Raw genomic sequence first — 27,048 nt, 5'->3', positions numbered from 1 at the left:
TTGTATATCTCGTCTTTTTTATAAGTATCTTAATAATGTAAAGACGTCAATAACACAACCGAAGAATTCAAATAAAATATAAACGGAACTTCCTAAAAAAAGTTTAGCAACGGAACCACAATAATAATTTCCGTGGCTGCACTTACGAGACGTGTAAAGCGTCAGAACATAAATTACAAAAACTAATAATACGAATTTGATCAAACGAGCACGCGCAGTAAGTATAATTTAAAAAATATAAAGTTATTTCTCGATAAACACTTCAAAAACCCGTTCAAACGCTGTCAAACAATGATTGTACAGTCAACAGCACATCAAGCTATACACTTTTGCTCAAACATCGCCTTCAGTGCAACGGAACCAGGGGGTCTGCTCCTGTTCTCCATCCGACATTCGTCCAAAACAATTGCTGTCAAATAAGTAATAATCGATAAAATTAAAAGACGCGTGATGCGAATGAAGCTCCATACTTGACATTGTGTTTTGATATGATCGAGTGTTACTTATTAGACAGTAATTGTTTCCAACGGATGTCCGACTGAGAACTGGAGTTGAGCAGAAGAACCGTCAATGTCTCTTGATGTACTTATATATTGTCCAACAGATATGTACTATACTTTTGCTTCGTTTGGAGATAAAATAAAAACTATATTTTTTGGGACAACTTAATTTACTTTATCTGTTAAAGTTCCGCTAGTTTGTGAATTTTCTTATCAACATTTTTCATACTTTCAAGTTTCAAACAGAATTTTTGGATTTATCGATTAGCATTGCACCCTATTTAGAATTCTTAATTTATAACGAAACAGCGCAATATACTTAAATTCCACCATGTTCGAATTTAGACACACTACAAAGACAACTGTTTTAAAGATAAAAATATCGCAACCTTCGACTATAATGAGATGGATTATACTAAATATTAATTTAGCTACAATTTAAAAATCGTAATATGTGTTTATTACTTCTATTGCTTCTCCGATTGTATTAAAGTAACTTAACATCAGAAAGTTACTGTACTACTTACATAGTAGACTACTTAAACCTAACAAATACCTTTATCACTTAGAAATAGGTATGAAAATCCTGAAAAGCATAAAATGCCATAAAAATGTATTGCATTGTGTTCTGGTAATTATTTTCCTAGTATTATATTATTAAATACATATTATAAAAAAAAATGTATCTAAGATTTGTAACTCAATTGAAGCTTTACCTTATCTATGTGTGTCCGGAAACTTCGATTGTAAAAATATCTAGGAATTATTACAAATTTAAATTATTAGAATCTTTAAAGTCCTAAATAAATTTATAAAGTCAGTACAATGTGAAGATGAGAATAATTTATCTACTAATAGCGAAACAATTTGAACTCAGTAACTTTTAACGTATTCGTTTCTAAAATAATTGAGTAAATAATAATCTACATACAACACAAGAAGTTCTATCTATCTTTAACAATGCCTGGCTCTCACATCGACCTTTCAAAATAGACAAGACTTATGGGAACCATTAACTAGTGAACCGTGATGGAAAAGAATGTTTATGGTAGCTGCATGTCGACTCAACATTTGTCGATGTTCCAACCAACCAGCAAAACACGGTTCTTTGTTTATTATTATGAGAAATAACTTTACGCCATCTACATAATATGTAAAAGGTAACGGAAGTACGTCTGGTAAGATGTCCTTTAATTTATATTGATTGGTCCAATTTGGAAACCAAAATTAAAACCCATAACTAGATTATTTTACAAAAACAGTATACAAATAATATTAATTAAATACAGCAGGTCTTTGGCAAGGGACAAATTCACCAGACATGCTGAATGGTTGGATTATCATCGTTTATAAACTTTCATAACTAAATATAATCTCCTTGTACAGAAATTTAACAAATAGGCGATATTTCAACATAACTATTTTGAAATATCGCCCCGCAATTGTAAATGTATATTACTTTTTGAATGTTTCTGCGTACGAAACACGAAACATATTTAATAATATATTTACATAATATATTATTTGTGATGTTCACTCGCTATACACCTAACCTAGGAAAGTGACCTCAAAGAGTGAATTGCATCCGCAGAAGCTTACACAGCTGAACAATATAAAAATATATTCTTATAGGCGACTTATTTAACACACCAATAATCTTCATTTCTATTGTTTTTAGATTATCGCACTAGATAACCTGCGTAATTTTCTCTCTCTAGTTTAAGACAGTTATTGCTCAACTTTAAATTACATCGTTAGCTTAGAAAACAATATCCACAACCCAAGTGATACGATGATAGCCTTTTAATGTTTATTGATAACATTGCAATTTTAATAAACCTCTTAAATCTAAATATTTAAGAAAATACATTTAATCGTTGTCGTTGTGTTACACAGTTAGTAATCTTTGAACTTTCGTATATTATATACGTTTTTATGACTTGTCTATTTCATTCAATAAACATAGTACTCAAATAAGTACATTATGTGAATTGAGTCATTCTTAACATATGTGTATTACAACCCGCAGAGATGATTTATGTGATGCTTTGGCTCCCTCTTCAATTAAAACAAATACATTGTGATTTCAATAAATTGTGATTTTTTTTATATCCTACAACCAAACACATACAATAAAATTCCAGGATAATATTCAATTCAACCGTAAGAAGGCACGGCCTCTTATTTTTATATTATTATATGTATAATATGATTATATATTATTATAATTACACAATTAAACCTTTAATTGTTTCATAGAGATCAATAATTAACCGATCATCCAAAACATTTTTTACTAGTATATCAACTGGCAAAAAGTTGATTACACATGTTTTAAATACGGACAACGTAATAATGCAGATGATTAAATTAATAAAGTGTGATGAGCTGTGTTAGATTGATCACTTAATGTTCAAATTCGAGTGTATCTTTACGAATAACCATAAATTGTGATGATAGTTTTTTATACATACGTGATGTGAACTACAGCTATACCTACTCCGAGCTAGAACTGGAGCTGCTAGGTGTATAGCTGTAGTATTCGTTCTGCTAGGCAGTGTTGATTTGTTCCACGTTCAAATGCGTGATGAACCGCAGTCGCATTTGCAGCGCCGGGCGCAGTTTACGGATCACGCTCTCCGCTTCGTTCTTTAACGTGTCGCCGACGAACATGTATTTTATATGGTAACTGAAGAATTAGCTAAGAAAACTCATTGTCTAAACTCTTTTAACAAAAATGTACTACAAGCAACTTTCATAAAATATTTTAAATTGAAACTCTTTTACATTGATATTGCACTTTAATGATGCCACACTTAGGGACCGTTTCGCTTAGAAGATACGGACCATATCCCCATCGTTGATTTGAAACAATCATGTAGGAATGTTACGGGCATTACTTAGATATAGCATAACGAATTTTAGGTCAATCTTTATCAATTATGTCCATCACAATTGAATAAAGCGATAAAAAAAGTCGAATGCCGTATTCAACAGAGAAAATAAACAGATCTAAATACATAAACGTATTTTGGACAGATATTCTTTATTAAAGCTGGTTTTAAGCGTTTCGATTGAAAAGTGCACCTTTAGTGTTTGTGAGTGACGTGCCCTGCAAGGAGATGATGTATACGTATATATATGTATAACAGGTTGATTATGACCATGAATATCACTAAGATTTATTGGCACTAGCACAAAATGCGCCTATCTACTAAAAAAACATTTTACGTTTTGATCACGAAATTAAAAGGATACAGTAAGTCGCATATGGGATCGATATACTGCAGATGAGGTTGCGCTTTGTCGATGTGTGCGAGGAGCTCGTAAAGCGTAATTGTGATGTCCATGACCGTGCGTGACAGGTCAGAGTTGAACCTCTGCAGAAACGGACCTACTAAGTGACAGAGAAACAGCAGCTGTGTCTCCGTTCGTATCTCGGGCGATAGTTTTTCTTTGATAAACCTGAAACGTATAACGAGTAAACTTTAGCAACTTTTTAGTAGCAATAGAGCTTCCTTGTGAAAGAGTTCGTCCAGGGTAATTCTGCCACCTTACCTATTATGCCGCCAAGCAGTAATGTCAGCGTTACTGTGTTCCGGTTATGAAGGGTAAGCGTGCTGGTAAAATTACATTGGGCACATGGGACTTGTCATTTTATGTCTCAGGGTGACGAGCGCGGAGGAAGTGTTGTGGACAGGCACGTAGGTTACCATCAGGCGCACGACCTGTTCGTCCCATCAGTTGATATTAAAAAAAACTAAATAGACACCATCAGTTGATATTAAAAAAAACTAAATAGACATATCCTAAGTAATTTGTAGGAATGTGAACTTTTTATGTAATATATGTTGTACACTTTGCACTTAATTGTTTTTTCTCCCAAATTAATAAAATAAATATTATACTGTATCAGTTTTAAACTTGTAGGTGTCCTTCGTACGTCTTAGCATATCTGCGATACATTAGTATAAGTTATTTAAGTTGAATATTGAGTATAACTTACTGCGGCACTTGCATGATCTGCCCAGAACCAGCGTGGTACCAGATTGCATGTGCGAGCGCCAGAACCAAACTGTATTTATTCTCCAGCATGGCGTCGTTCGTAGTCTTCAAATTGAACAGCTGGAACGGGGAGTGAGGGGACGCCCAATCAACCATTTCATTGTTCGCTATTAGGTCAAAAACTCTGTCGTGTAATGTTGTCCAATATGGATCAGGAAGGGCGGCCATTATGAGACCAATTGCATTGATCCACAATTGTATTTTGGTGGTGGGTATGACCACGAAACCTTTGGTAATCACGTCGAGCAGATTATTCCCGATGATGTTCGGCGCCTGAGGCAATGACATGAGCTCGACACAAGTAACGTACAGCGCGTGGGCTGACGGGTTGGGGTACTCGTTGAATCGCCAATCCGAGTTTGGAAAGTGGGAGTTGCCTGTCATTGCTGTTATTTTTGTTAAGAAAAATTTATTGCAAAATTATAAATAATGTTGTATGTATACACTTAATTATACAACAAAAACAACTTTTTAACAAAGAAATAAAACATTCTTGTACAAAGGCGAGCTTATCCCATAAAGAGATTTTTTCCAGCTAACCTTTGTTGCAAAATTTAGTACCACATTTTAGTTTCCACTATAAAAAGTCTCTTTGGAAAGTATAAATCAAAAAAAAAAAAATAAAAAAAATCATACGTCACGGAAAGTGATACCAACAAATTATAATATTCAGAACATAAGAAGTGGGTGTCTTCAAAGTTCAGTAAAGGAATGACAAATATTTAAAACATAAACAACAATATGTGCCAAAGGATACTATCAACCATTCTATTTACCAAACTCAGATAGTAGTTGAGGTCGGGTGCCCATGTGGTAGCCTCTACGTCTGGTTTCGAAAGATATGTCTGAAACGCTTCTGTCGTGGCCCAGCCTGCAGGTCGTACCTCTTTTAATGACCCGAGCACGGCATTTACCAGTTTACGCTTTAGTAAGGCGTTGTTACGAAGTTTCACCTCGTAATAGTGTAATGTGTTGTACAAAAATGTCACAGGACGATCTGAAAAAAAAAACTGAATTCAAAAAAATCTCATACTAACTGCACACAAAATATAATTTCATTTTCAATGTTCGTTAAAGTAGTTTTATTTTATTTTTTAATAGACGGAATAAAACAAGGTTTAGTTTACTTATTCAGACCTGGAAATTATCATCATATCATCAAGCATGAATAATTTACTATTCCATATTGGAGAACTTAGGTAGTGAAGATACTTACCGTGAAATTTGTAGAGATGCCCGAGATGATCGAGTAACTGTTCTAGGTTTTTGCTAACCTGAGGGATCTCTAAATGCCTGTGCACAACTATGTCCAGAACTGGTATGAACCTCAAACATACATTGCTCAAGTAAACTGGAATAGGAGTGCCGTAAGCGGTGTTGGCCTCTTCTGGTGTGAACTTTTCAGGATATCTTCGGTGGAAAGCTACTATTTTGTCATACCTGAAAATATAAAAACATAATAAAAAACAAAATAAAAATAGGTGTAAATTAATTTAATGTATGTATGTAATATATGTATGGAATGATATTTTTGTACAGCCTCATATCCCGAAATAAACCCATAAAAAAAGTTTTAAAGACCGCTGTACCACGTTAGCTTATATCCAGTGATTATAATAGGTAGAGTATATTTTCCTAAACTTCGAGGAACAGAGACATAAAGCACCCGTGTAACGGATGTTACTCGTATCACGTATTGTACTGGTATTTTCCATTTCGATATCTTAATACCGATACCATAGGAAAACCGATAGAATATTTACCGACAGGTGCGGGTAAGGTATTCAATAGCGGTTCCGGTCAGGACATGTCGGCGCGCCGCGAGGGAAATTGCTCGTGTGTACTGTTTTCATTGCATTGACATTTGCACTCACGAATCTTCAGTTTAAAACTAAGCGGTAGGGATGAAAACTATTCAGTACAATGCTAAAATGAAGCGAGACGGTTTAGAGTGATATAATACATCTGGTTATTTTTTTTATAAGTAATTACCTCATCAAACCTATATGTCAACTGGATAAACGAAAGCCCCCAAGTAACACTGACACAAAATGGTTAGTGCTTCAGTGTCACTATAAATTAATATAATGAATGTAAAAGAAAAGAAAGAAAAAATAAACATTTCTTATTATTAAAAAGGTTGTGTAATATATATGTATAGAACTGATACCATACTAAGATCAGTGGAACCAATTTATGAAAATACAGGTACACTTGACACTTGATACTGATGTTCCAGAAAATACAGGTACAATTTATACCGGTAGCATCTAAGTACCGGCACTGTACCAAGGCTAGTAGTACCGATCCCTGAAATACCGTTTCCGATATTCCAAGCCCTGACTCTACATATTCCGGTCCCTGCTGTGTAAGATATAATTACACAAATGTTATTGGATTGTAAAAAAATATAATTAAATCTTGCCAATTATTTTGTTTCCAGTGCTCCGGCGAGTTTTCTTTAATGAAGTCCTGAGCTCTGTTCCTCAGTTCGGAGCCCTTTAGCAGCAGCAGCTGGATGATGTAGATGCACACTTGGCTCTCGCTGCCGTCCGGATTTGGTCTTAACACCTAATATTTTTATAATATCATAGTAAATTAGTAGTAATGACTGTTTTCCACATGATCACATTTAGCGCCGCGTTAAGGTGGTTTTCCACCGGCGAGGCGACACGAGACGAGAATTAAAACCTCGCCGGTCTATTGTCACCAAAAATTGGTTAATAGGTCGCGCAAGCTGGCGCTGTGGTTGTGGATAATGAAGATTCAGTGCTGTTTAGTTCAAATTCAAATTCAAAATAATTTTTATTTCATAGGTAAGCATTATTACACTTGAAATCGTCACAATGGTTAAACTCTACCGCTCATTCGTAAGGCAGATTCCCCTGAGAAGAATGAGCAAGAAACTCTATGGGTTGCTCTTTGCAAATAACATTTGTACACATTCAACATTTACATTATATTTTTTATTTTATTTGAAACATTAGAGAACGAGACTACCTCCATCCTCCATCCGAGTACGCAGAAGTTGTATAATAACCTTTAGTATAAAGTTTTTGCTTCACTATACTTTTAAAAAAGTTCGTCTAGCGACAAACACGCGACTGAGTAATACATCTCACGTTGGCAAGGCGTCCATATAACTCGATTTTAATCGGCTTGTCTAAAATTTTCCACGTATTTCAAATACTACATTTTGTGCTAAATTTTATGTGTAGAATAAGTTAACCAGTGAAATGAAGTGTACTAGTACCTTGTGTGCCAATAAGTTGTGTTGAAATGTCGACGCTACTTTTTCTTTAGGTATAGGCATTTTTTGTTTTGCTCCGGCTTTATTACCGACAATTTTCTCGCCTCGCCACCGATTTACGGGACCGTAAATTATTATTATTAAAAATGTTAGCAAAAGAAATCTTACAAATCTTTTAAATCCATGTTTTTTAAATGTCAAATCGTGCATACCTCACAAACTCGCGATCGATATTAAAAGCCATCGCGAGCTCGCGCGAGAAATTGCGTCTTCGTTGCGTTACATTGAAAATTTTGCCATATAAATTTAATCCTCGTGTCGCCTCGGCGGTGAAAAAGCAACTTTAGCTTTTAGTGACGTTTGTCAATGGCATGTAATTAATTAAAAATATGTAATCGCTTAAAACATGACAACACTTATAAGTATGTAATCGCTCAAAACACGACAACTAACAGCAAAAACCACTGTGTTGCTAACGAGGTGCTAAAAGCTTTCGTGAGAAACGGCTTTAAAGCCATATTTCACCCACAACAAAGCATTTGATTCATAAAAAGGAGCATTTCTAGTATTATCAACAATCTTTACCAATAGCAATAGGAAGGTATCACTTTATTCGTTATTACCCTAAGTTAATGTAAGAATATTGTAAAACACCCTTACTGTTACTAATAGTACTACAGATTGGTCAATAGTAATACAGGTAATGGTCCATATTAAGGTACATTTTGACTGTAGATCGGCACGCTTGTGTTGTACATCCGCTGACGCAGGAGTAAATGACATCAGCATCAAATAAAATTAAAAATTATTGGAATTTTTTCGCCTTTTGCCTGAACCCAGTGGTTAGGTATATGAATCAAAATCCACATTTACAGAAAACTTACAATCGTCAGAAAATACATACCAAACACAAGACAAGTCTGTCAATGGTGACAATGTTATACTTCCAGATGATGTCGTTTATGGCGTCTACGCATTTATTGATGTGCGTGCCTCCCGTCACCGGATTGGTCACCTCGTACATCAAAAAATCGCAGAATTTACGTAGGTGAGCTGACAGCGCGCGGGCGCCAATGCGTTCCAATATCCTGAGGGCAAATAACTTTATGATTATCATAGTCTCGTAGTTTTTTTAAACATTGCTCTAAATTATGGGCGAGAGTTGAACAACCATGACCGATGCACTAGCAGCAGCTGTCATTGGTCGAAGATTTGTCTATTTTTCATCACGAATTGGCCTGTCTACGTCAGCACGTCTCTCCACTATTACCAAAGATTCAGTGCGATTAACACGATTACGAAGATTGCGGTACTATGGAGGCGTACTTGGCCCATCGGGTAGAGGCGCCATAAACTTCTTTTTATGATACCTAGTGACAGAACGGATAAGTCGTGCGCCTGGTGTTAAGCAACACGCCTGTCCATAGCAGCTGCAGTGCCACTCAACGCTTTGCACTGCAACCGCGCCCGTCACCCTGTGACATAAGTTGACAAGCCCCATGAGCCTGTAATTACACCATATATAACTTTCTTTGGGAGGGTATCAATTCCAGTAAATGTCTCGCCACAGAGAAACAATAAAAAAATAACTATTCTCACTTGAATGCGATAGGGCTGATCCTATTAGTTTCGAAGATCATCTTCCATAATAAACAAAGGAATAGAGGCGTGCCGGGCACAGAGAAATGCGAAATAATATCGTTGTCGTTCGCCATCGAAGTCCACTTCCGATATTCTTCCTCCACTGACTTCTTTAATAATTGCTTGTTCTCTTTTGGGGCTGGGTTCTGTAAACGATACTTTATTACATATGAAGACAATTTTTGTATGTTTGATATTGTATTATTATTATTTTCTAAAGTGTATTAGTTTTAAGAACACATATTTCGCGCTTACGTATTACCGGTTAGCTTAACCAGCTCATAAAGTTACCAACCAAGTAAACCAGATATGTATTTAAAGAATTTTAGAAGTGGTTAGTTAGCGTCTGACGCGTGTATAACTATAGGTCTCAAAAGACCTGTCTGAGCTCAGTCCGCCATTTTCGCGTGGTGGTGTCATTCTTTCGAGCAAATTCTCTAAAATCCTGGAAAAATGCCTTATTGTGCTGTTTCGGATAAAAATGATAACCGCACCAAAAATATTACCCGTGGTTGTATTTCATATAATCGGAGTCTCTTTTTTATAAATTATCAATTTTCTGTTCATCGAAATATTTTTTTTGTTACAAGGAACGAAAGTAAAGCTTATACCTCTGGAATATGATTGCTTCTTGTTTAGGGAAACTAAATTAAAAGCTCCAATTCGTCGTCGTTCAGCAATTAATCGCTAGATGGCAGTACATTGATTGAAATTTCAATATAATATCAAAACTGTAATAATAGGTTCAATCACATCAATAGATGTTATTGAACTTTCAACTATATGGCAACAGAGTAAAGTTTAAACTGTATTAGCAATCCAGAATATGTTATTTCTTTTTAAATTTGATACTACGACCAATCAATATTAAGATTTTGTAGTGTTTCAAATTAAGAATGTGTGAGTTTTGGCGACATCGGTTCTCATAGTAATCAAGGCATAAGGCACTTCCGTTGTTTTTTTTCTTCAATGCGTACACCCATTCCTACCAGGCCGTCGAATATTCGGCCAGGACCGTGTACGAATAGCCGAATATTCAACGTACGAAAATTGGCACGTATAATACCACTGTGTAGAATGAACCAAAAAAGATAATTTAATTTTCAAGTTTATAACTTAAATATTACGACAGTTAATAAGGAAAGTAATTGTTTATCACACTTAAATTTGATTAACTTTCAAAAACTTAATTTTATTTTGATTTGCATATAAGAAGTACTTGGTTGATTTTGTTGGCGTTTATTTAGTGATAACTAAAGTACAATAATAAGTTTTGATTTGTTACACCTATGTTTAGAATGAATAAAAATTATATGATAATTTACTTTCATTTTCTTACTTCTTCGTCCTCTTTTTTATATTCGGTAATCGCCGGAATTGCAAAACACAGGCCGAAATAACTCTTTGATACAATGAGATTGACAACTAAAGATGAGGAGTGCTTAACCGAAAATATGTTGCTCAGAAAAATTCTCCTAATGCTTGTAACGAGTTAGTAAGAGAAGACGATGTTATTGAATTTTAGTCAACCATGACTCCATGAATTTGTATTTTTGATGACGATTGTGTAAAGTTAGTGCACAGTTTGTATTTCAATCTATGTATATTGTGCTATAAATGTTGTACAAAACAAACCTGTTTAAAGAACTCCACAAGCACTGGCGGGAAGCACTGCAGAGTGTGCTGAGACCACATGTGAGGCGTGTTGGTCATTATCGTCGTCAGCAATTCCTTTACCGCCGCGCCATCGCTGCCTGCACATGTAATTCGAAATTTTACTAAAAGCCTGTCTTCTACATGTATCTATTTATCATTGTCATCGGCATATTACTCGCAGTCCTTACCAAATCTATTACTACCAAACGCCAATAAATTAACATCAATGTTCCAACCGGGGGTCTACTATAAGCTGTTATAGGTTGAATTGCCTGTCAAATTTGTGCAAAACCTCACAAAAACAAAAACGTTTCCATGCAGTTTTCGTTGACCCTAAGAACAATAACCTATAGTAGGCTTAGGTGTATAGTTAGTTGTTTTGTAGTAGGCGTATTGCTCTTAGCATTGATCGTTCAAAATATGTTCACAGTTTTTCTCATAGTAAAATCGTATAATTACGTAAAACTGAACTATTTAAAGTGCCCCTCAAATCTTTGCAACTTAAAGCCTTGAGTGGCATTGCAACTGTTATGGACAGACGTGTCGCTTACCACTAAGTGCACGACTTGTTCGTCACGATACAATGGTGGACCGGACTTTTCAAATAAAATCAATAATTATAGGTATCGTTGTCGAGGTGTTTGGGAGTGCTTATTACGGACACGGCATTTATTTCAAAATTCAAGGTCGCGGGCACGCCTTTTCAAATAATGGCAAGTTGGATATCGTTGTCGAGGTATTTGGGGGGTGCTCATTACGAATATGGCATTTATTACTAAATCCAAGAAGGCGGGCACGATTATTCAATTAAAAACAATACGGGTATCGTTTTAGCTGTTATAGGAGTTAATGATTATGAATATCATAATTAAATCCTTGATAGACTTGAGTAGCTACTTTCTTTAAGTATTATAATACTTAAAGAAAGTAGCTAATTAAATGCTTGTTACTATTTTCAGGTGCAAGCTTTGTTTTGAAGCATATGGAAGACCCTTTAATATAAATAATTTGGAAAAAATTGAGTATTTTGTTTAAAATAAAACGTTTAAACATAAAAATGTATTTTTTAATTATATTACTTGTATACTACACACTACAATTACTGCACATACTATAAAACTGCTCGTGAGAAAGCCCCAGACCAACATCTTTTTTTATTATGACCAATACGGATATAGTACTTAGTAGGACACTGATCTCATCAGACTAAATACAAAAAACACATGGTGACAACCCTGCGGTATGACGTAATGTCTGGACGAAAGCGGCATTTCGCAAGACTCCAAAGGTGTTATTCTTTACACCATAGTTTCCCAACGTCCCTACCGCACCTCAGTGGGCGCTGAAGAGTCCTAGTGAGACGGTAGGCGCCTCGAAAGCAATTAGGGATGCTGATGTTGTCCACGGGGTACTACCGTATTTGAAAAAAATCTGAATTATCTATATATAACTCTTTTTCCTTCGAATTTTTTTGTTTCAAGTTAATGTAAAAAATACGTGTCATCAATTAATTTTTGGGGTGGTTGCCTAAGTGGGCGATGAGCCAAAAAGTTTTGGAACTTACGCTTTACACTGTGCCTATACTATAAGTAAGCTGACGCGAGAACGATGATGTTTGGGTTGGATTTTGTATGGAAACGTGCATCTACCTATATATTTGATCGAAGGCCAGAGACAATAATTATGTTTAAAAAGTAACACATATCTTGCTGTTCAATAGTCGCACAACTTTGTGTAGGTAATGATACGAGTTTAAACAATTCAACTGTACCACGTAAACTGAATTGTACTGCTTCCTTACAAAGTCATAGTAGGCCCCCAGGTCTAACTAATTTCATTGCGTTGTAATGAATGGCCTGGTGGCTAATCTAACAATAAACAATCAAAAATTAATTCAAACATATTACACGACATTGCGTAATGGTTGGATTTAAAGAAGCAATGGTAACTTATTTTGGTGCAAATTTGAAATATTTTGTTACTAATAGTAATTTGGCGACAATTGCAATAAAAATACCAGTTCCATATCCTACTACTACAAGAACTGGACTGTTTAAATCATAGCTTCACGAAAAGCAGAAAAATTTCAGTAACATAGTTGTTTGTCATCCAACAAGCACAAGGCCCAGTATCCATTAGCAGACACACAAGCAAAATTACAAACCTGTTCCAGTCATAGCAATGCCGCGTGCCAAAGTTAGCACTAACACGCGGTTCAGCTCTTCGCTCTCAGAGGAAACCAGGGATTTAGGCTCAGATACCACTCTGGACATCTGCAACTGCACACCAGAGCTTCCCAAGCTCGTTATTAGACGAAGAGCCGTACTCTCGAAACTGAAATATGAACAGACATTGAAAAATATCAAGTCAACTGGCTTGAATGCACAATGTAATGACATCTAAAATCTGATTTCGAATCCCCGTGGCAGCTGACATAAAAGCATAAAGAACACTAAAATGTAATATGTGGTATACGGTTTGCTGTACATACCAAAGTTGCAATTGCGTTTGGTTTGCTTGTGGGTAGGCCGCAAGTGAGTGTATGTTGGACAGGAGAGTCACTCTATAATGTGGCTGAATATGGTGGATGCGATAGGAGAACATGTCCAACAGATTGTGCAGGATACCCCAGGCGTGCGATTTGAATACGTTAGGCAATAATTGATCTGGAATAAAAATATGGTCACTGTACAAGAAATTAAAATAAACATCCAATAAATCTTGAAAGTTGTTTACTGTGCTACATTTTTATTTGCACTTATAATAATCTTTATTGAGTCAATACAATTGCATGCTATCTTAATATCAGATGACATTATTACACAAGGAACATTGGTATCCAAATAGTGACTTGTTCTCCTGTATATATATAAATATCTATCTTTACACGAAAACAATTTATTAAAGTTATACTTTTCTCACGTCAACCAATTTAACTTACTTATGAATCCTTTAATTCCCAGAGACTCAATCTCTGTATAAACTAAAAGGCGACTGTATGTCTCAACGAGCGCCGGGGCCATCATGTTGCTGCCGGGAATATTAGTCTTGTTTTGTGCCAGTTTTGCAACATGCGTCACAATCGAATGAATCAATGACATCTTGCAGTGGAGTGTCAGGCTATCTAGAATGTTCATAGACAATGGAACAGTTGGCAACGGCGCAGCAGGGTTACCGTTAGGCATCGCTTTCTGGCTACCGAACAGAGTTTCGATGATGATACCCATTGGTCTTGCAAAATATTCTTGGTTTGTTGAATAGGCATTGCATAATAATGCTATTCTGTAGTCAGTACCAAGTAGAGTTGGTGTATTGTTTGAACTCACAAGATGTTGAAGAAATCTGCATGAAATAAATCATGATATTAAAATATGTTATTTAGGGTAAACATCTGAAATATAAAATAAGAAGTCATACATACTCATATTGCACTTTCAAGTTTTGTGGCATGGTCATTGTCTTATGCTCAGATTCAGCTTTTTTCAACAGGTGCATCCAAATGCACACAACAGCCATCTGGTATTGCGCATAATGGGCTTTGGTGCAGTCAGGTACTGGTAGAGGTTCCTTCTCAGGATATAATAGCTCATAAAGTTTAATTATGGGTAGAAAGTTAGACAAAGGGTTTCTCTGAATGCTGCCTGATATAAATTGCAAGAGAACCCACATGAGATGATCTCTGCCTTTTTTCATGTCACGACCAATCAACTTATTGTGAAGACCCATGACTATGTTTGGAAATGAAGCAAATCCGGTCAAAATCAGGTAAATAACCTGTGATGATAGATGTAACCAGCACCAGTGAGTAGAAGACATCTCATCATCCTCAGTCTCTTGTTCGCTCCTTTCCATTGGCAATATCATTAGTTCCACAAGTTGATCTTCAAGTGCTATGCACCTCTGCTTATGTTGCTTTTGCAGGCCAAGCATGGAACACATCATATCTCTAGAGTATGGCTGTTGGAGTACATGCCTCAATAAGCCTATCTGCGGTTTCAATAGTTCATCATCATAAGGCAAGTTACCTTTTAATGAAAATTTCAATGTAGTTGGATCTAATCTCCATGGGTTTATAAGATGGTCGGCATAGCCAGAGAATTCAACAACTGGCAGCATTTGTGAATGTCCTATTATGGAGACCATTTGTGCACAGGGCTTAAAACTCTCCACAAAACTAGTCAACAGTTTAGCGAGTTGCTGAAGACAATAAGTCAAAGTAAATAGAGGTAGTGAAATTACACTCATAAGTGCAAAGATGATATAATATATTATCAAACTCACCCAATGTGGCCAGTGATTATTATCTGGATAGTCCTTCTGTACCTCAGTTACTATAAAATATGCTGGCAGCAAGGAAGCATTACGGTCAAAAATGTATTCAATAACGTTGTAAAGAGCTTTCATCTGTGGCATAGTACTGGAGTTCAATCGCATTGGCAGTGTATGAGCTTTCTCACGGCAATTCTACAAAAATAATTAATTAACATTAAACCTGTTAAAGAGACAAATAGCACAATGAGGTAACAAATTGGTGAGATACTGCAGATCATCGAGAATATAACCAGAAATAGAGACGAAATGTCATTTAATTTGTTTGAAAACTATTCTGCCATATCATTACTGTGACAATTGCACTCCGATTGGCTAGTCCGAGTTCGAAAGAATTGACATGTGTCGTCAATTGTTTCACTTCAAATCGACCAGTTAACTTGAGCTTTGTTGTAATGGTTGAAAACTGTAAAATTAATGCATATTTTATTTTTAATTACTGATGAAATTTGATTGTTTATTTTTTCATTAGATGTGCTGCTGTTTTTCCACACACCACGCTATTGTTAGAGATATTGTCTTTATTACAATAAATACAGAATATTTTTGGAATATACAGAGACATACTCACAGGTCAGTTATTGGTGCAGTCTATATTTCAGTGCAAATGAGAGTTGATATTTATAAGCCTCTATTTCTGGTTATATACTTGATACTGCACATTTACTTATTGTCACAAGCAATGTAAACAAAATGTGAAACAAATACACAAATAAAGATAAATTTGAGACAAATAAATAACATTTATGGAGGACAACAAAGTGTGCAACCTTAGAGAATGTAAACATTATAATTAGAAATACTGCTTGTCCATAATCAAAGCAACCAACCTTCATAATTTCTCTAACTCCCTTGTAGTCCACCCCTCCAATGATACGTCTAATTAGGTTAAAGCATTCTATCCAGTAGTCTGCATTCTCATACACAAGCTTCTCACTTGCAAGTATGCAATCACATAACATTCTAAAATCAGATAACACATAGAAATAAGTGACAGAAAGCCACAAATTTGAATGTAAATGTGTAGAAAGTGCAAAGCTGACCTGGCTTGTAGAATATTAGTATTCACCAAATTTTCTAAAAGTGTAAGAAGTTGCTTCATTTTGTATCTGTTGGTGAGGACTGCAGTTAGGGTAAGGTACTGACGGATGGCGGATTCCTGTAAGTCCGTGCTAAGAGTAGTCATGACAGCACATAGCTTTTTCTGATACATTGATAATCTTTCATTTTCTTGCTCTGGTTTGTGAACAAGGAAGCAACTGAATGCTTCCTCGACTGCTTCCACCCGCTGAAATAAAGGATATACCAGATACAACGCTTTGACTCATTGTCATAATTCATAAACCAATTGAGTCCATACAAAGTGAAACATACCAATATCTCGTTGACAATATTTGCAACATGTGAATCAGCCATATTCATTGTGTCAGTAAATAAATCGGGTTGCGGGTTAGAGGGCAACGAAAGGGGGCTTTGGAGCGTCATGCACGCAGTCTCACAAATTCTATTATATGAAATCGGATAACAAAAGTATCATAACCAAATACTTATTTTCGTTCAATCAACAAGATCAACACCAAAAAATCTTCCAACCCCGGAACTCTTTAACATTTTGTTTTACAAAAATAAATTGCGTTAATACATAAATTCTGCAGTTTTATATGAGTTAATTAATCTACGCCACAAAAAATAGCCGTTATCAATAAATCTTCACGCAAAACCAGAAATAATAAAGACAGTCTAAACAGCACAGATCAGATAGAAAGAAACGAACGAACTGACCTGATCTGACTGATCTGACACTTGTGTTGTAGGCTTGATTAGTTCATGAATTATGAACTATATGTATAGACGTGGGTCAAAGTCTCCGGAGTCAAAGATTCAAATGATCCGAAACCGCGAGCGGATTCGCCTCCTTTACTGAATCCGACGCAATGTTATCGACTCGCGGAGTTATTAACTCCACCGGGTTTAGTACGAATCGCAACTCTCTTCGGTTTCTTTGAGAACCTTTGGTTTGTAGGCTTGTATAGTTCATGTACCACGAACTATTAGGTATCGCGACACTGACCAACATGAACTAGTTTATTTTATTTTATTTATTAAGTACTACCACATCATATATATTACAACATTTCAACATTCAACATACGGAATTACATCTGATATATATGACAATTACGGTGTACATAGCATTTATAATAGAAGGGTTACTAAAACAACTTATAATAACTTAATTTAAATTAACGTTATCAATACCTACTACTCGAATTTGAATAATTTTGAAATTTTATTGACAAAAATATTTATCCTGTCGTGGTACACATCTAAGTCCTCGATTTTACTGTTAATCGTATTGTACTCGTTGAAAATCCTAGTCAAAGGGGATTGAAGGCCAAGATTGGTTTGCTGAACTAGAACTAGTTCGTCTTAGACGGTGTTAATAGTTCATCGTTCTTTTTAGTTCAGTACGAACTAGGAAATGTCTGCGTTGATAGTTCACCTGTCTTTTATTCAGTAGGAACGGTGCAAGCGGATCAAATAGCGATCTTTCACTACTATTAGTACAAGTTCGAGTGGGATGCACGATTAAACGTTGTCAGCTCGTTCTAATCTAGAACTCTACTCAATGCTCAAGTCAGGATTGCTAGAAGGCTTCGAAATTTGTATGGCAGCCATCTTGTTTATTTGAATTTGGAATATTTTTTACTTTCTGCGGAAATTGACCAAGGTGTATCTCATAAAAGTGCACAAAAATCCCCCCATGTATTATAGTTTTTGCAAGCCGTTGATCACTCGTTCACATTTTCCACATTCAGGTCTTCTCATATTTGATTCTTTGCCTTGGAGCCTATCCGCGTACAACGGTATAAATATCTTTTTTCCACGTTCTATTTTCGTTTTCGTTCTATTTTGTTAAGTGACTCAGGATTTGTAGCTATACAACGAGCCCTATACCCCACCGTAGGTGGGGTCGGGCTCGGCCTGCGGCGCGTGGTCGGTTGCAGATTACGGGGTGTGCTTATGCTCTTCAGTGGCACAGTCATAAGTACTATGGGCGTTTGATGAGGAGGTTCCAGATTCGATCCCTGATTTGAGCCAAGTTATGAAAAAAAAAATTAAGTAGGTTCTGGTCAGGTTATTCTGAGCATTGCCCTCAGAATTATCGTTACTCTGGTACTCATAGTACAGGAAATTCCCTAGTTTGAGACCAGAAATTTGGAGGATTGTCTGGTATTTTTTTTCCTAAATACTTCTGTGTTTGGCATAGCTTCCAAGAAAAAAGAATCTATCAGAGAGATGATCGAGATACAACAACGCTATAAGTATCTTATTTCCACTACATCGGGAAGTACGCTTTAGATTTTGAACAATTGTGAAATCTTGTACTCGACTAACTACGTACGGTAGCGTACGGACGCTTCGGGCTTCGCCCTCCGCTAGACCTCGGCCTACGGCCTCGGCACTTATATTTTTAAAAGAATTAACAAATGGCGGCCATATTGAAAAATGACTAAAAGTAAATTTAAAACCGCAAATTATTATTAAACAGCCATAATCTCTATGTGAGGATCTCCCCCACATGCCGATTTTCAAGTGAATTAGAGCAAATTTTCATCTACCGCCAAAAAATACTTCTATGGCAGCCATATTGAAAAATGGCGATAAACTAATGCTGATCACAAATTATTATCAAGCACTCTTAGATACTCCCACATGACTATTTTGGAAGGGATCAAAACAATTTTTTTTCTACTGTCAACAAACGCATGTATGGCGGCCATATTTGAAAATGGCGAAAAATAAATTTTGAGCACAAATTATTATTTGGCACTTCTAGAGGCCTCCACATGCCAATTTTCAGCTGAAACAGAGTGAGTCTCATTCGGCGGCTATTTTTTAACGAAAAAAGCACTTATATGGCAGCCATATAAAAAAATGGCGAAAAAAAACTTTTGACCTCAAATTATGATTAAAGACTCCAAAAGACCCCTAAAGAAAATACCCCTTTTAAGAGAATGGAAAATTTGTTTCCATGGCCTAAAACACCCCATTGATTACGTGCATGGCAGTTCGTCGCCCATCGCCCAAGCAGGAGACTACTCACACACTATCTTGCGTATGACCCACGTACGGAATCTCGCAGGTCGCATTAAAGGATTGCAGGATGGCTTGCACGCTGCAACTACTTTCATAATCCTGCATTATGCGGCGGACTGCAATGCAGGACACTGTTAGCCCCCTGTAAGATGACAAGTTGGTGGCCAAAGTGAAATGAAATGAATGAAAGTTTGTGATGTCGATGCTAACACTCTCAAAATAAATGTTAATAATGTGTTCGATAAATATTTCCTTTATTTTTTTTCCATCCTGTAAGATATGGCGTATAAAAAACAGTTATCGCAAAAGAGACTAAAAGAATCTCAATTATTATTAATCACAAAATGAATAGTTTTCTAATAGTATTTTTTCGTCAACTCGCTCTTAGCTTTTTCTTTCATTCAAAATAGTTCATTCATTCATTCATACATTTCTCATTCTATACCATTTCTATACTATATCTTTATAATTTGTGATTCTATATAAAAGAAGATGTAGGCAATTCTTGTGTAAAAATTTCTTCGAAAAAGAAATTATCAATTTATCATCTATGTCTCATAAAGTACATTACACATTATTATTGACTTTGGGGTGATGGATTCACCACCTTCCTTTTCAACTCTCTCGGAAGCACCTCCATTGAGTGAAGACAGTGGTCTCCTGATTACAAGTGGTTCGTTTTCGAGTGATTCCGCGAGCGGATGGCATCACGTAGCATCAGAGGTATAAACTTCAACATATTTATCTATCTAATCTTTTGAGATAGTATTTAATACAGTTGCTTGTATTATGTAGAGATATTTCGACTGTGTAGGTATCTATGTATGTACGTAAATGTTATATTAATGATTGTTTTAAAAAAGGCGTCGAGTGCAATACAACAATTCTAGCAGGAAGAAGCAACTATAAGGACATTGTTCTCAATCAGTGCATAATTTTATACCAAGGTAGTTATTTATACATTTATCCTATACATAATGCATTTAGTAACAATGGTTTTAATTGTAGGATTCGCAATGATCATCTTGCGCCTCAATTGGCTTCCTTCTAACGAAAGGAGAAATTAAAATCAAGGTACACACCAATACATTGGCTTTCCTAAATGATGATTTTTTGTGTGCCATGAAATGATAAATTTACTTTGTACTACATTGTCATTTTAATTATAATAGTATGCAGCTTTTGTGAATGCATTTATATGTTAACATAATTGTTACTGTAAGAATTGATCACTGATGGGTGAAACATTGCTTGCGTTACACTAATGTACTACTGTCCTGAGAAGAAAGAGCACTCATCATATATTCACCTGTATAATTAGTATTTTTTACCTGAAATACAGGATTCTCCTAGTTAAGGTATATGTGTTATATTCTACATTTATTCGCATAATTAGTCTTTAGTTATTCATTTGTACAGTATGTTATTCAATAAACAAGTTTATTTATTATTTATTCACATTAGAAAATATTTTAAACAAAGTGAATAAGAAAAAAATTGTTAGTAGGTAGTGGTTTTTCTGTAACTATGATTATTTATTCTCAGTTGCTATTTGATAACCTCAGTAACTCAACAATTTGCAATTTGGGTGCGGGATGAGCCTTCTCATCAAACTTTTTATTCATGGAGGGACGAATTTGGGTTAAATTTTTTTTTCTAAATTAGTGTTGTCTATATGTTCTGAAAAGCACAGCATATAGTACAGGGAATTCTGTAGTTTGTGACCAGGACCACGATTCAGAACTCTAATCATTCAATTGGATTGGCGCTTTCTGAGTTATTAGGAACATTCAAGTTAAACGTTATCCAACAACGTTTACGGAGTTAGTGAATATGGGTTACAAGAAAAATTATTCCTTTTATATACATATTTAATATGTATATACATTTTTAAATCTTTAAAGGCTTAAATTATAGGAATGCATTAGTCTCGCATTAAAATAAACTAATAAAATTGAATGATCCAGATTTTATTTAAAATAATAAAAGATTTCCATGTTACATTCTTGATTTGCAAACAATAGGAAGTTGGGAAACTATCATTCAATAACTGTGTTCTGAATGACGTTCGTAGCCATTGCCGGCCGAAAAGTACGAGTAATCGTACGGGTGTGACGTCATTTCGGTTCGGTTTCGAATACGAAACTTTGACGTTCTATTTGGTTATTGCGAATAAAAATGAAAAGAAATCATACGATATCTAATCGAATTGGTCGCCAACAGAGTTATCGTAAGGTTCTGAATCAACCTGTGGGTCTGTTTCTGGCACATTATTATTATTATTTATTATGTCGATTTAATTGAGGAACTCAACAGCACGGGCTGGAAAAATAGTCAATTTGACACCAATGCCAAAATTGTGAGAAACACTCTTTCTTCTTAATATTGCAGAATATATAACAAAAGAGTTACACATCCTTATTGACATCATGTTCAGGTCTGTTGTAAATTTTACAACTCTGTAATTTTAAATAAGACTTATGACCTTTGCCATGTTGCAGAATTTTATATAACTAAACTACTCACAACATTGACTTTTTAAATTCATAATCATAAGTCAATACGGACACTACTTGTTCAGTGTCTCATAGTAACTATCCCACCAAGAGCCCAGCCCAGACCAATAGATAGCCATTATTATTGTGAACTACTTCAGTGAATGTTCTAGTACACAGAGTGTTACAATGCACAATTTGTTGAGTTCAGTATATATATTTCTCAAATGGCCACAAAACAATTGCCAACATTGGTATTACATTGTATTACATGTGATTTCTGGGATTGAGTGTACACATTTAAAAGAGTTCCATTATAATGCACATTGCTCCTCATAAAACTCTACATTTACATTATATGAAACAAAAATCGTTATGATTTGAAATTAAATTATATGTATTTACATGCTGTATTTGTATTGGTTACAATACTTATGTAGGCATCTTGAATAGAACAAAAATACTTATTATGTAGTTAACAAATCTATAGGTTATTATGATTTATTGTTGTTTGTGTGGACAATGTTACGAAAACAGTAATGTCACACCAGCAACAATACCTATATATAGTAAATAACACCACATTGCTGTAGTGCATATTGTCAACAACAGAAAGATGCTCTCTTGCAGATCTCTTCCACAGTCTTCGTAAATTAACAAAAATTAACCACACATTAAATTATTTACACTTCAGTATAAATAAGAATAAATTTTTTATTCAATACTAAAATTGTGCCTTCTACTACAAATGCAATGCAATTTTGTAGAATTATTGCCAAGAAAAATATATTCTGTTTTGCTGAAAATGTAAATGCATTTTTGCAGTGTTGTAGTTCATAATGTAATAAAAGTGTAATAAGATATGCTTGATTTCTAAGCTTCTAAAGTTTAAGTTTCTTAAGGACATCCTGAGTAATACGAGGTAAATTATCACTAATTACAGTTTTCTTACCACTGACACATTTTTATTTTTATGTTCCTGATATTTTGGAATGGTTACATTTCATAGTCGCAGGTTGACTGACTAGCGGCATATGGCAGCTTTAGAAACATCAGGAAAATTAAAAGAAAGTTTATTGTAGTAAGAAAACTATACTTAGTGAGAATCATTTTGTGATTAACCACAGAAATCTTAGTCTATAATCCAAGATCTTTGATGCTTTGAATCACTTCCTAAATTGGAATAGTTGCTACAGACAATGTATCTCCAAATCAATATACACAAAGGTCCTCAGTTGTGAAAATCCAATTATGGAAATTTATTGTAGTATAGTTGCTGGTTAGCAATAAAGATCGTGTATTGTATCAGGTATCTTTATGTATTCGTTATGATTTTGGAATAAATGATACTTGAAACTTCTTATCAAATACTAGATCCAAATGGATTTTTGGTTTGATAGATAACTCATTAATTATTTTTCTTGTAATGTTACACTTGTTACAATGTTAATGTTGCCATGATATATGTAGCTCTATATAATAACATCTGATTGTTAAATTGACACATGTTGCTGTGGGTAACCTTTGGGGGGTTTTACTTCAGCATTGTCTTGAGAAGTACTCATCAATTTAAACTTGATTAAAATATGAAGAGCTTGAGAGAACACTGAGATCTTGTATTATAAAAGAACTTCCATATTGCCATCATGATGTGCCTAGAAGGATTGTCTACAAAAACAAAACTTTCAGCCATTCGCATTCTATCATAAATTACTGTTTAGTGTGGTGCAATAATTGAGGGAGAGTGTGGCCGGTCTTATCATGTACATTCATATGTCAATATAAGTTCAACAAAATTTGGGCATTCAAATCTTGGAAATCAACAGATCATGATATAAATAATTTGCTTTTTATTATTTATTTAATTGCCAAAAGCCATAAATAAACCACAATGTTGTTCCTTCGGAATGTCTATGTGCAGTAATTGTTTATTAACATGCTGTTGATCATTGTTTGTTTTGCCATGTTTATTAAGTATTGTACTAACAAAAACGTTAATTTATGCAGTTACAAGAGAGCGATTTCGATGAACGATCTCTGTCGCTTTGTGAGTCCACCGATGCCTCAGAGCGTATGTATGGCGACTTCTTCAATACTGTAAAGAAGGGCCCGGGAAAAGCAGTTTTCACAACTATTGACCCTCCGCGAGAGTTTCAGGTGGGTACTCGTCTTTATTATATCATGCATTTTAACAAATTACTCAATATTTGGTTACTTACAGGATATTCTCGAACCAGTTGGTGTAGATAACCCCACAGTGTTATGTGTGTCCCCCAGTTCGAACATTAAAAATGAGTCTGTGAATAATAACGCAATCACGAGTTTAGAAGTGTCAAGAGGAAATAAACACCCTTCGCCATTGTACCCAAGATACCTGAAGCCGGAATCTTTCTATGAACGTCATCACTGTTTGAATCATCGAATCGCGAGCCCTCGACTGCTGCACCTAAGTCCATGCCGCACGACCAGGCCATCCTCTCGAAATTCACTCTCGTCGCGGCTGTCGAGCAGCCACAACTCTCTTGTCACTCAATTTCAAGCAGACGATTCCAGCTTCATTACTCAAGCTATTTCTCACGATACACTTTCGGCTAAAACATCTGACATTACTGATTTATACAATGTCCCTTTCGACAGTGACATTTATGCTGTCCCTGTTGATATGATACGCCCTCAAAATAATTTGAAAAGTAAAAAGTCTGGGAAGAGTAACAAGAAGCGCGGCAACAGTACGCCACAAAATATGCCAGCGACTGCGTTACCCACCGAGAAAAATCTCAGAATGAAAGAAGGCGGCAAGAGTAAAGAAACCAAAACTAAACGTTTCAGTTTACCAGGATCTTCCAAAAAAAATACAGAACCTGAAAACGGACCTAAACCTCTAACAATGGTGGAAATACAGAAATATTTGAACTCGTTGTATGCCAATCCACACCCTCATAAGAATCGCTTAGATTCTATTAGAGAGCGAAATGGCACTTTCGTAGCGAGTTTCAATTTAGACTTACACAGGCGCACTTATATAGAGGCTAAACCTGCAAACGTAGAACACAAGGAACCCAGGGCTGGCACAGCGGTGTTCCTAACAGAAAGCATTGAGGTGTCAAAAACCGCCGAAACGAACAATAATCATAAGAAGTCTAAAAACTCGTTTTGCGTTAACACGAAAAGTAAGAAACATAAGGAAACTAATCAAAAAGAGAGAGATTTAAGTAATAATGACAAGCCCGGGAAGAAAATGACAATGAATCCAACTCATAAGGAAAAAATGTCACCCGTGAGGATTTTGTCGATTAATTTGAAGCAAAGTTTCTGCAATTTGTTCCGTTGGCGACGCCATACTGTAACTGAAGACGCGCAAGACGAGGACAAAGGGGACGATGACAAGGAAGGGTTTTTGCCTGCTGCGGTGCGCCGTGCACTGCCGCCTCTGCCGCGCTCCCCACAAGCAGGACATTCCTCTCGTCGCTCCGCTAACGAAGAAGACAATGTAACGGACTTTGCTACATCCATAGAGAAAGTAAAAGACGTAAGTTTTCTAAACTTGTTGCTTGACAATTGTATGCTTGGTACGTTGTTTTCTTATTTTTGACTTGTTTTTGCAGTACGGATGGTATTGGGGTCCGTTATCGGTAGAAGCAGCCGAGAAAGTTCTCTCCAACGAACCGGATGGCTCATTTATAGTGCGTGACAGCAGTGATGACCATTATATTTTTACTTTGACTTTCAAGTTGAATGGGCTCAGACATGTCAGGATAGAACATGATCAAGGTAGACTGACACTACGATTGTATTGCTCAACACACCTAAAGTTATTCCATAAAGAGTTTGTTGATTAATGGTTGTATGGTGCGTTTTTGTAGGTAATTTTTGCTTCGGTGGCTGTACGATGTTTAAAGCGCAAACTATAGTGGAATTTATCGAAAACGCTGTAGAGACGTCGCGCAGTGGACGATACCTGTTCTTCCTGAACTTAAGACCCCTACTGGGCCCAGTGCGGGTGCAATTGTTATACCCCGTATCTAGATTCAAGCGGGTGCAAAGCCTTCAACATATGTGCAGGTACAATAATTACTCTACTTTTCTTGGCGAATGTAATGATCAATAAATTTTAGTTACCAAACGTTAATGTGTTTTGCAGATTTGTAATACTTAAAAATGTGCGTCGGGACCTCATCGGTAGTCTGCCGCTACCTCGGCGACTCTTGGATTATTTAAGCGCCAACCACTACTACTCGGAGCTCCTTGCTGATGCATAGGTCATGTTATACCAATTCTAATTTTACAAGACTGTACGAATTAGGATTATGGTGTTGTTGTATTTATATAACTTGTTTCGTGCTTGTGACTTTTATTGATATTCTGTGGAATTTTCAATTGAATAATTTATATTGCGTGACCTAATTTTATGCATATAAACGATACGATATTTAACATTTTGCTCCCGTAACAATTCATACACGTTTAATATGGTATCTTTGCTCTTTCTTTCAGAATTTATGACATAAAAAATAATATATATTCATTAGATACGATTTAGTACCTACAAGCATGGTGTAAAAAATTTGCTTTCTACATGGCGTAGAATAAAAATTAGCATTAATAGCTGTAGGCGGATGCCTGTTATTCACTATATACAGTTTGCATATTTTTAATTGATGAACTCCTTGTAAATTTGTATTAAATGCTGACGATTTACAGTACTACATTATTCAACCAATACTACTCGTGTACGTTTTTATATTATCAAGGCTGTGGAGCTTAAAATTATTAGGTTAATGACACGTTATTTTAATTCTTAAATTAATTTTCAAAAAAAAATTTTTTTTGTTTGTAATATTTATTAGTCTTGTCAAGCAGTAACATTAATGTATTGTTCTTATCTTTTATTATTATTAGTTATAATTTGTATATTATATTGGACGGTTATGCAAATAACGAATTGTACAATTTAATCAGCACAAGTAATATGTGTAATGTAATAAATATTGCAGTAATTGCGTAAGTATAT

At 35.5% G+C, this 27,048-nt stretch overlaps 2 protein-coding genes across 3 annotated transcripts; one reads left to right on the top strand and one right to left on the bottom strand.

Annotated features, from left to right (window-relative positions):
• Positions 1–2,849: 2,849 nt before the first annotated feature.
• On the bottom strand, positions 2,850–17,037 carry LOC113239076 (mediator of RNA polymerase II transcription subunit 23). Its single transcript, XM_026475974.1, has 17 exons — positions 16,816–17,037; positions 16,485–16,729; positions 16,272–16,404; positions 15,394–15,576; positions 14,534–15,309; positions 14,054–14,454; positions 13,604–13,778; positions 13,277–13,446; positions 11,092–11,210; positions 9,415–9,602; positions 8,720–8,903; positions 6,991–7,136; positions 5,782–6,005; positions 5,323–5,562; positions 4,507–4,951; positions 3,759–3,965; positions 2,850–3,189 (listed from the first exon to the last, which is right to left on the bottom strand). Exons 1-17 carry the CDS (start codon positions 16,924–16,926, stop codon positions 3,051–3,053), a joined length of 4,086 nt encoding a protein of 1,361 aa, XP_026331759.1. The 5' UTR covers positions 16,927–17,037; the 3' UTR covers positions 2,850–3,050.
• Positions 17,038–20,102: 3,065 nt separating this feature from the next.
• On the top strand, positions 20,103–26,569 carry LOC113227476. Of its 2 annotated transcripts, XM_026460424.1 has the most exons (7): positions 20,196–20,265; positions 20,551–20,616; positions 24,045–24,194; positions 24,259–25,566; positions 25,643–25,808; positions 25,901–26,099; positions 26,179–26,569. In XM_026460424.1, exons 3-7 carry the CDS (start codon positions 24,111–24,113, stop codon positions 26,294–26,296), a joined length of 1,875 nt encoding a protein of 624 aa, XP_026316209.1. In that variant the 5' UTR covers positions 20,196–20,265; positions 20,551–20,616; positions 24,045–24,110; the 3' UTR covers positions 26,297–26,569. The 2 variants fall into 2 exon arrangements, with proteins under 2 accessions (XP_026316201.1, XP_026316209.1); XM_026460416.1 differs by lacking the exon at positions 20,551–20,616 and having other exon boundaries at positions 20,103–20,265.
• The last annotated feature ends 479 nt before the right edge of the window (positions 26,570–27,048 follow it).

Source organism: Hyposmocoma kahamanoa, unplaced genomic scaffold (genome assembly GCF_003589595.1).
Source record: "Hyposmocoma kahamanoa isolate Upper Pololo Valley unplaced genomic scaffold, ASM358959v1 100021, whole genome shotgun sequence".
NCBI lineage: Eukaryota > Metazoa > Arthropoda > Insecta > Lepidoptera > Cosmopterigidae > Hyposmocoma > Hyposmocoma kahamanoa.
The sequence above is the reverse complement of the archived record's forward strand: the minus strand, read 5'-3'. Positions and strand labels throughout refer to the sequence as shown.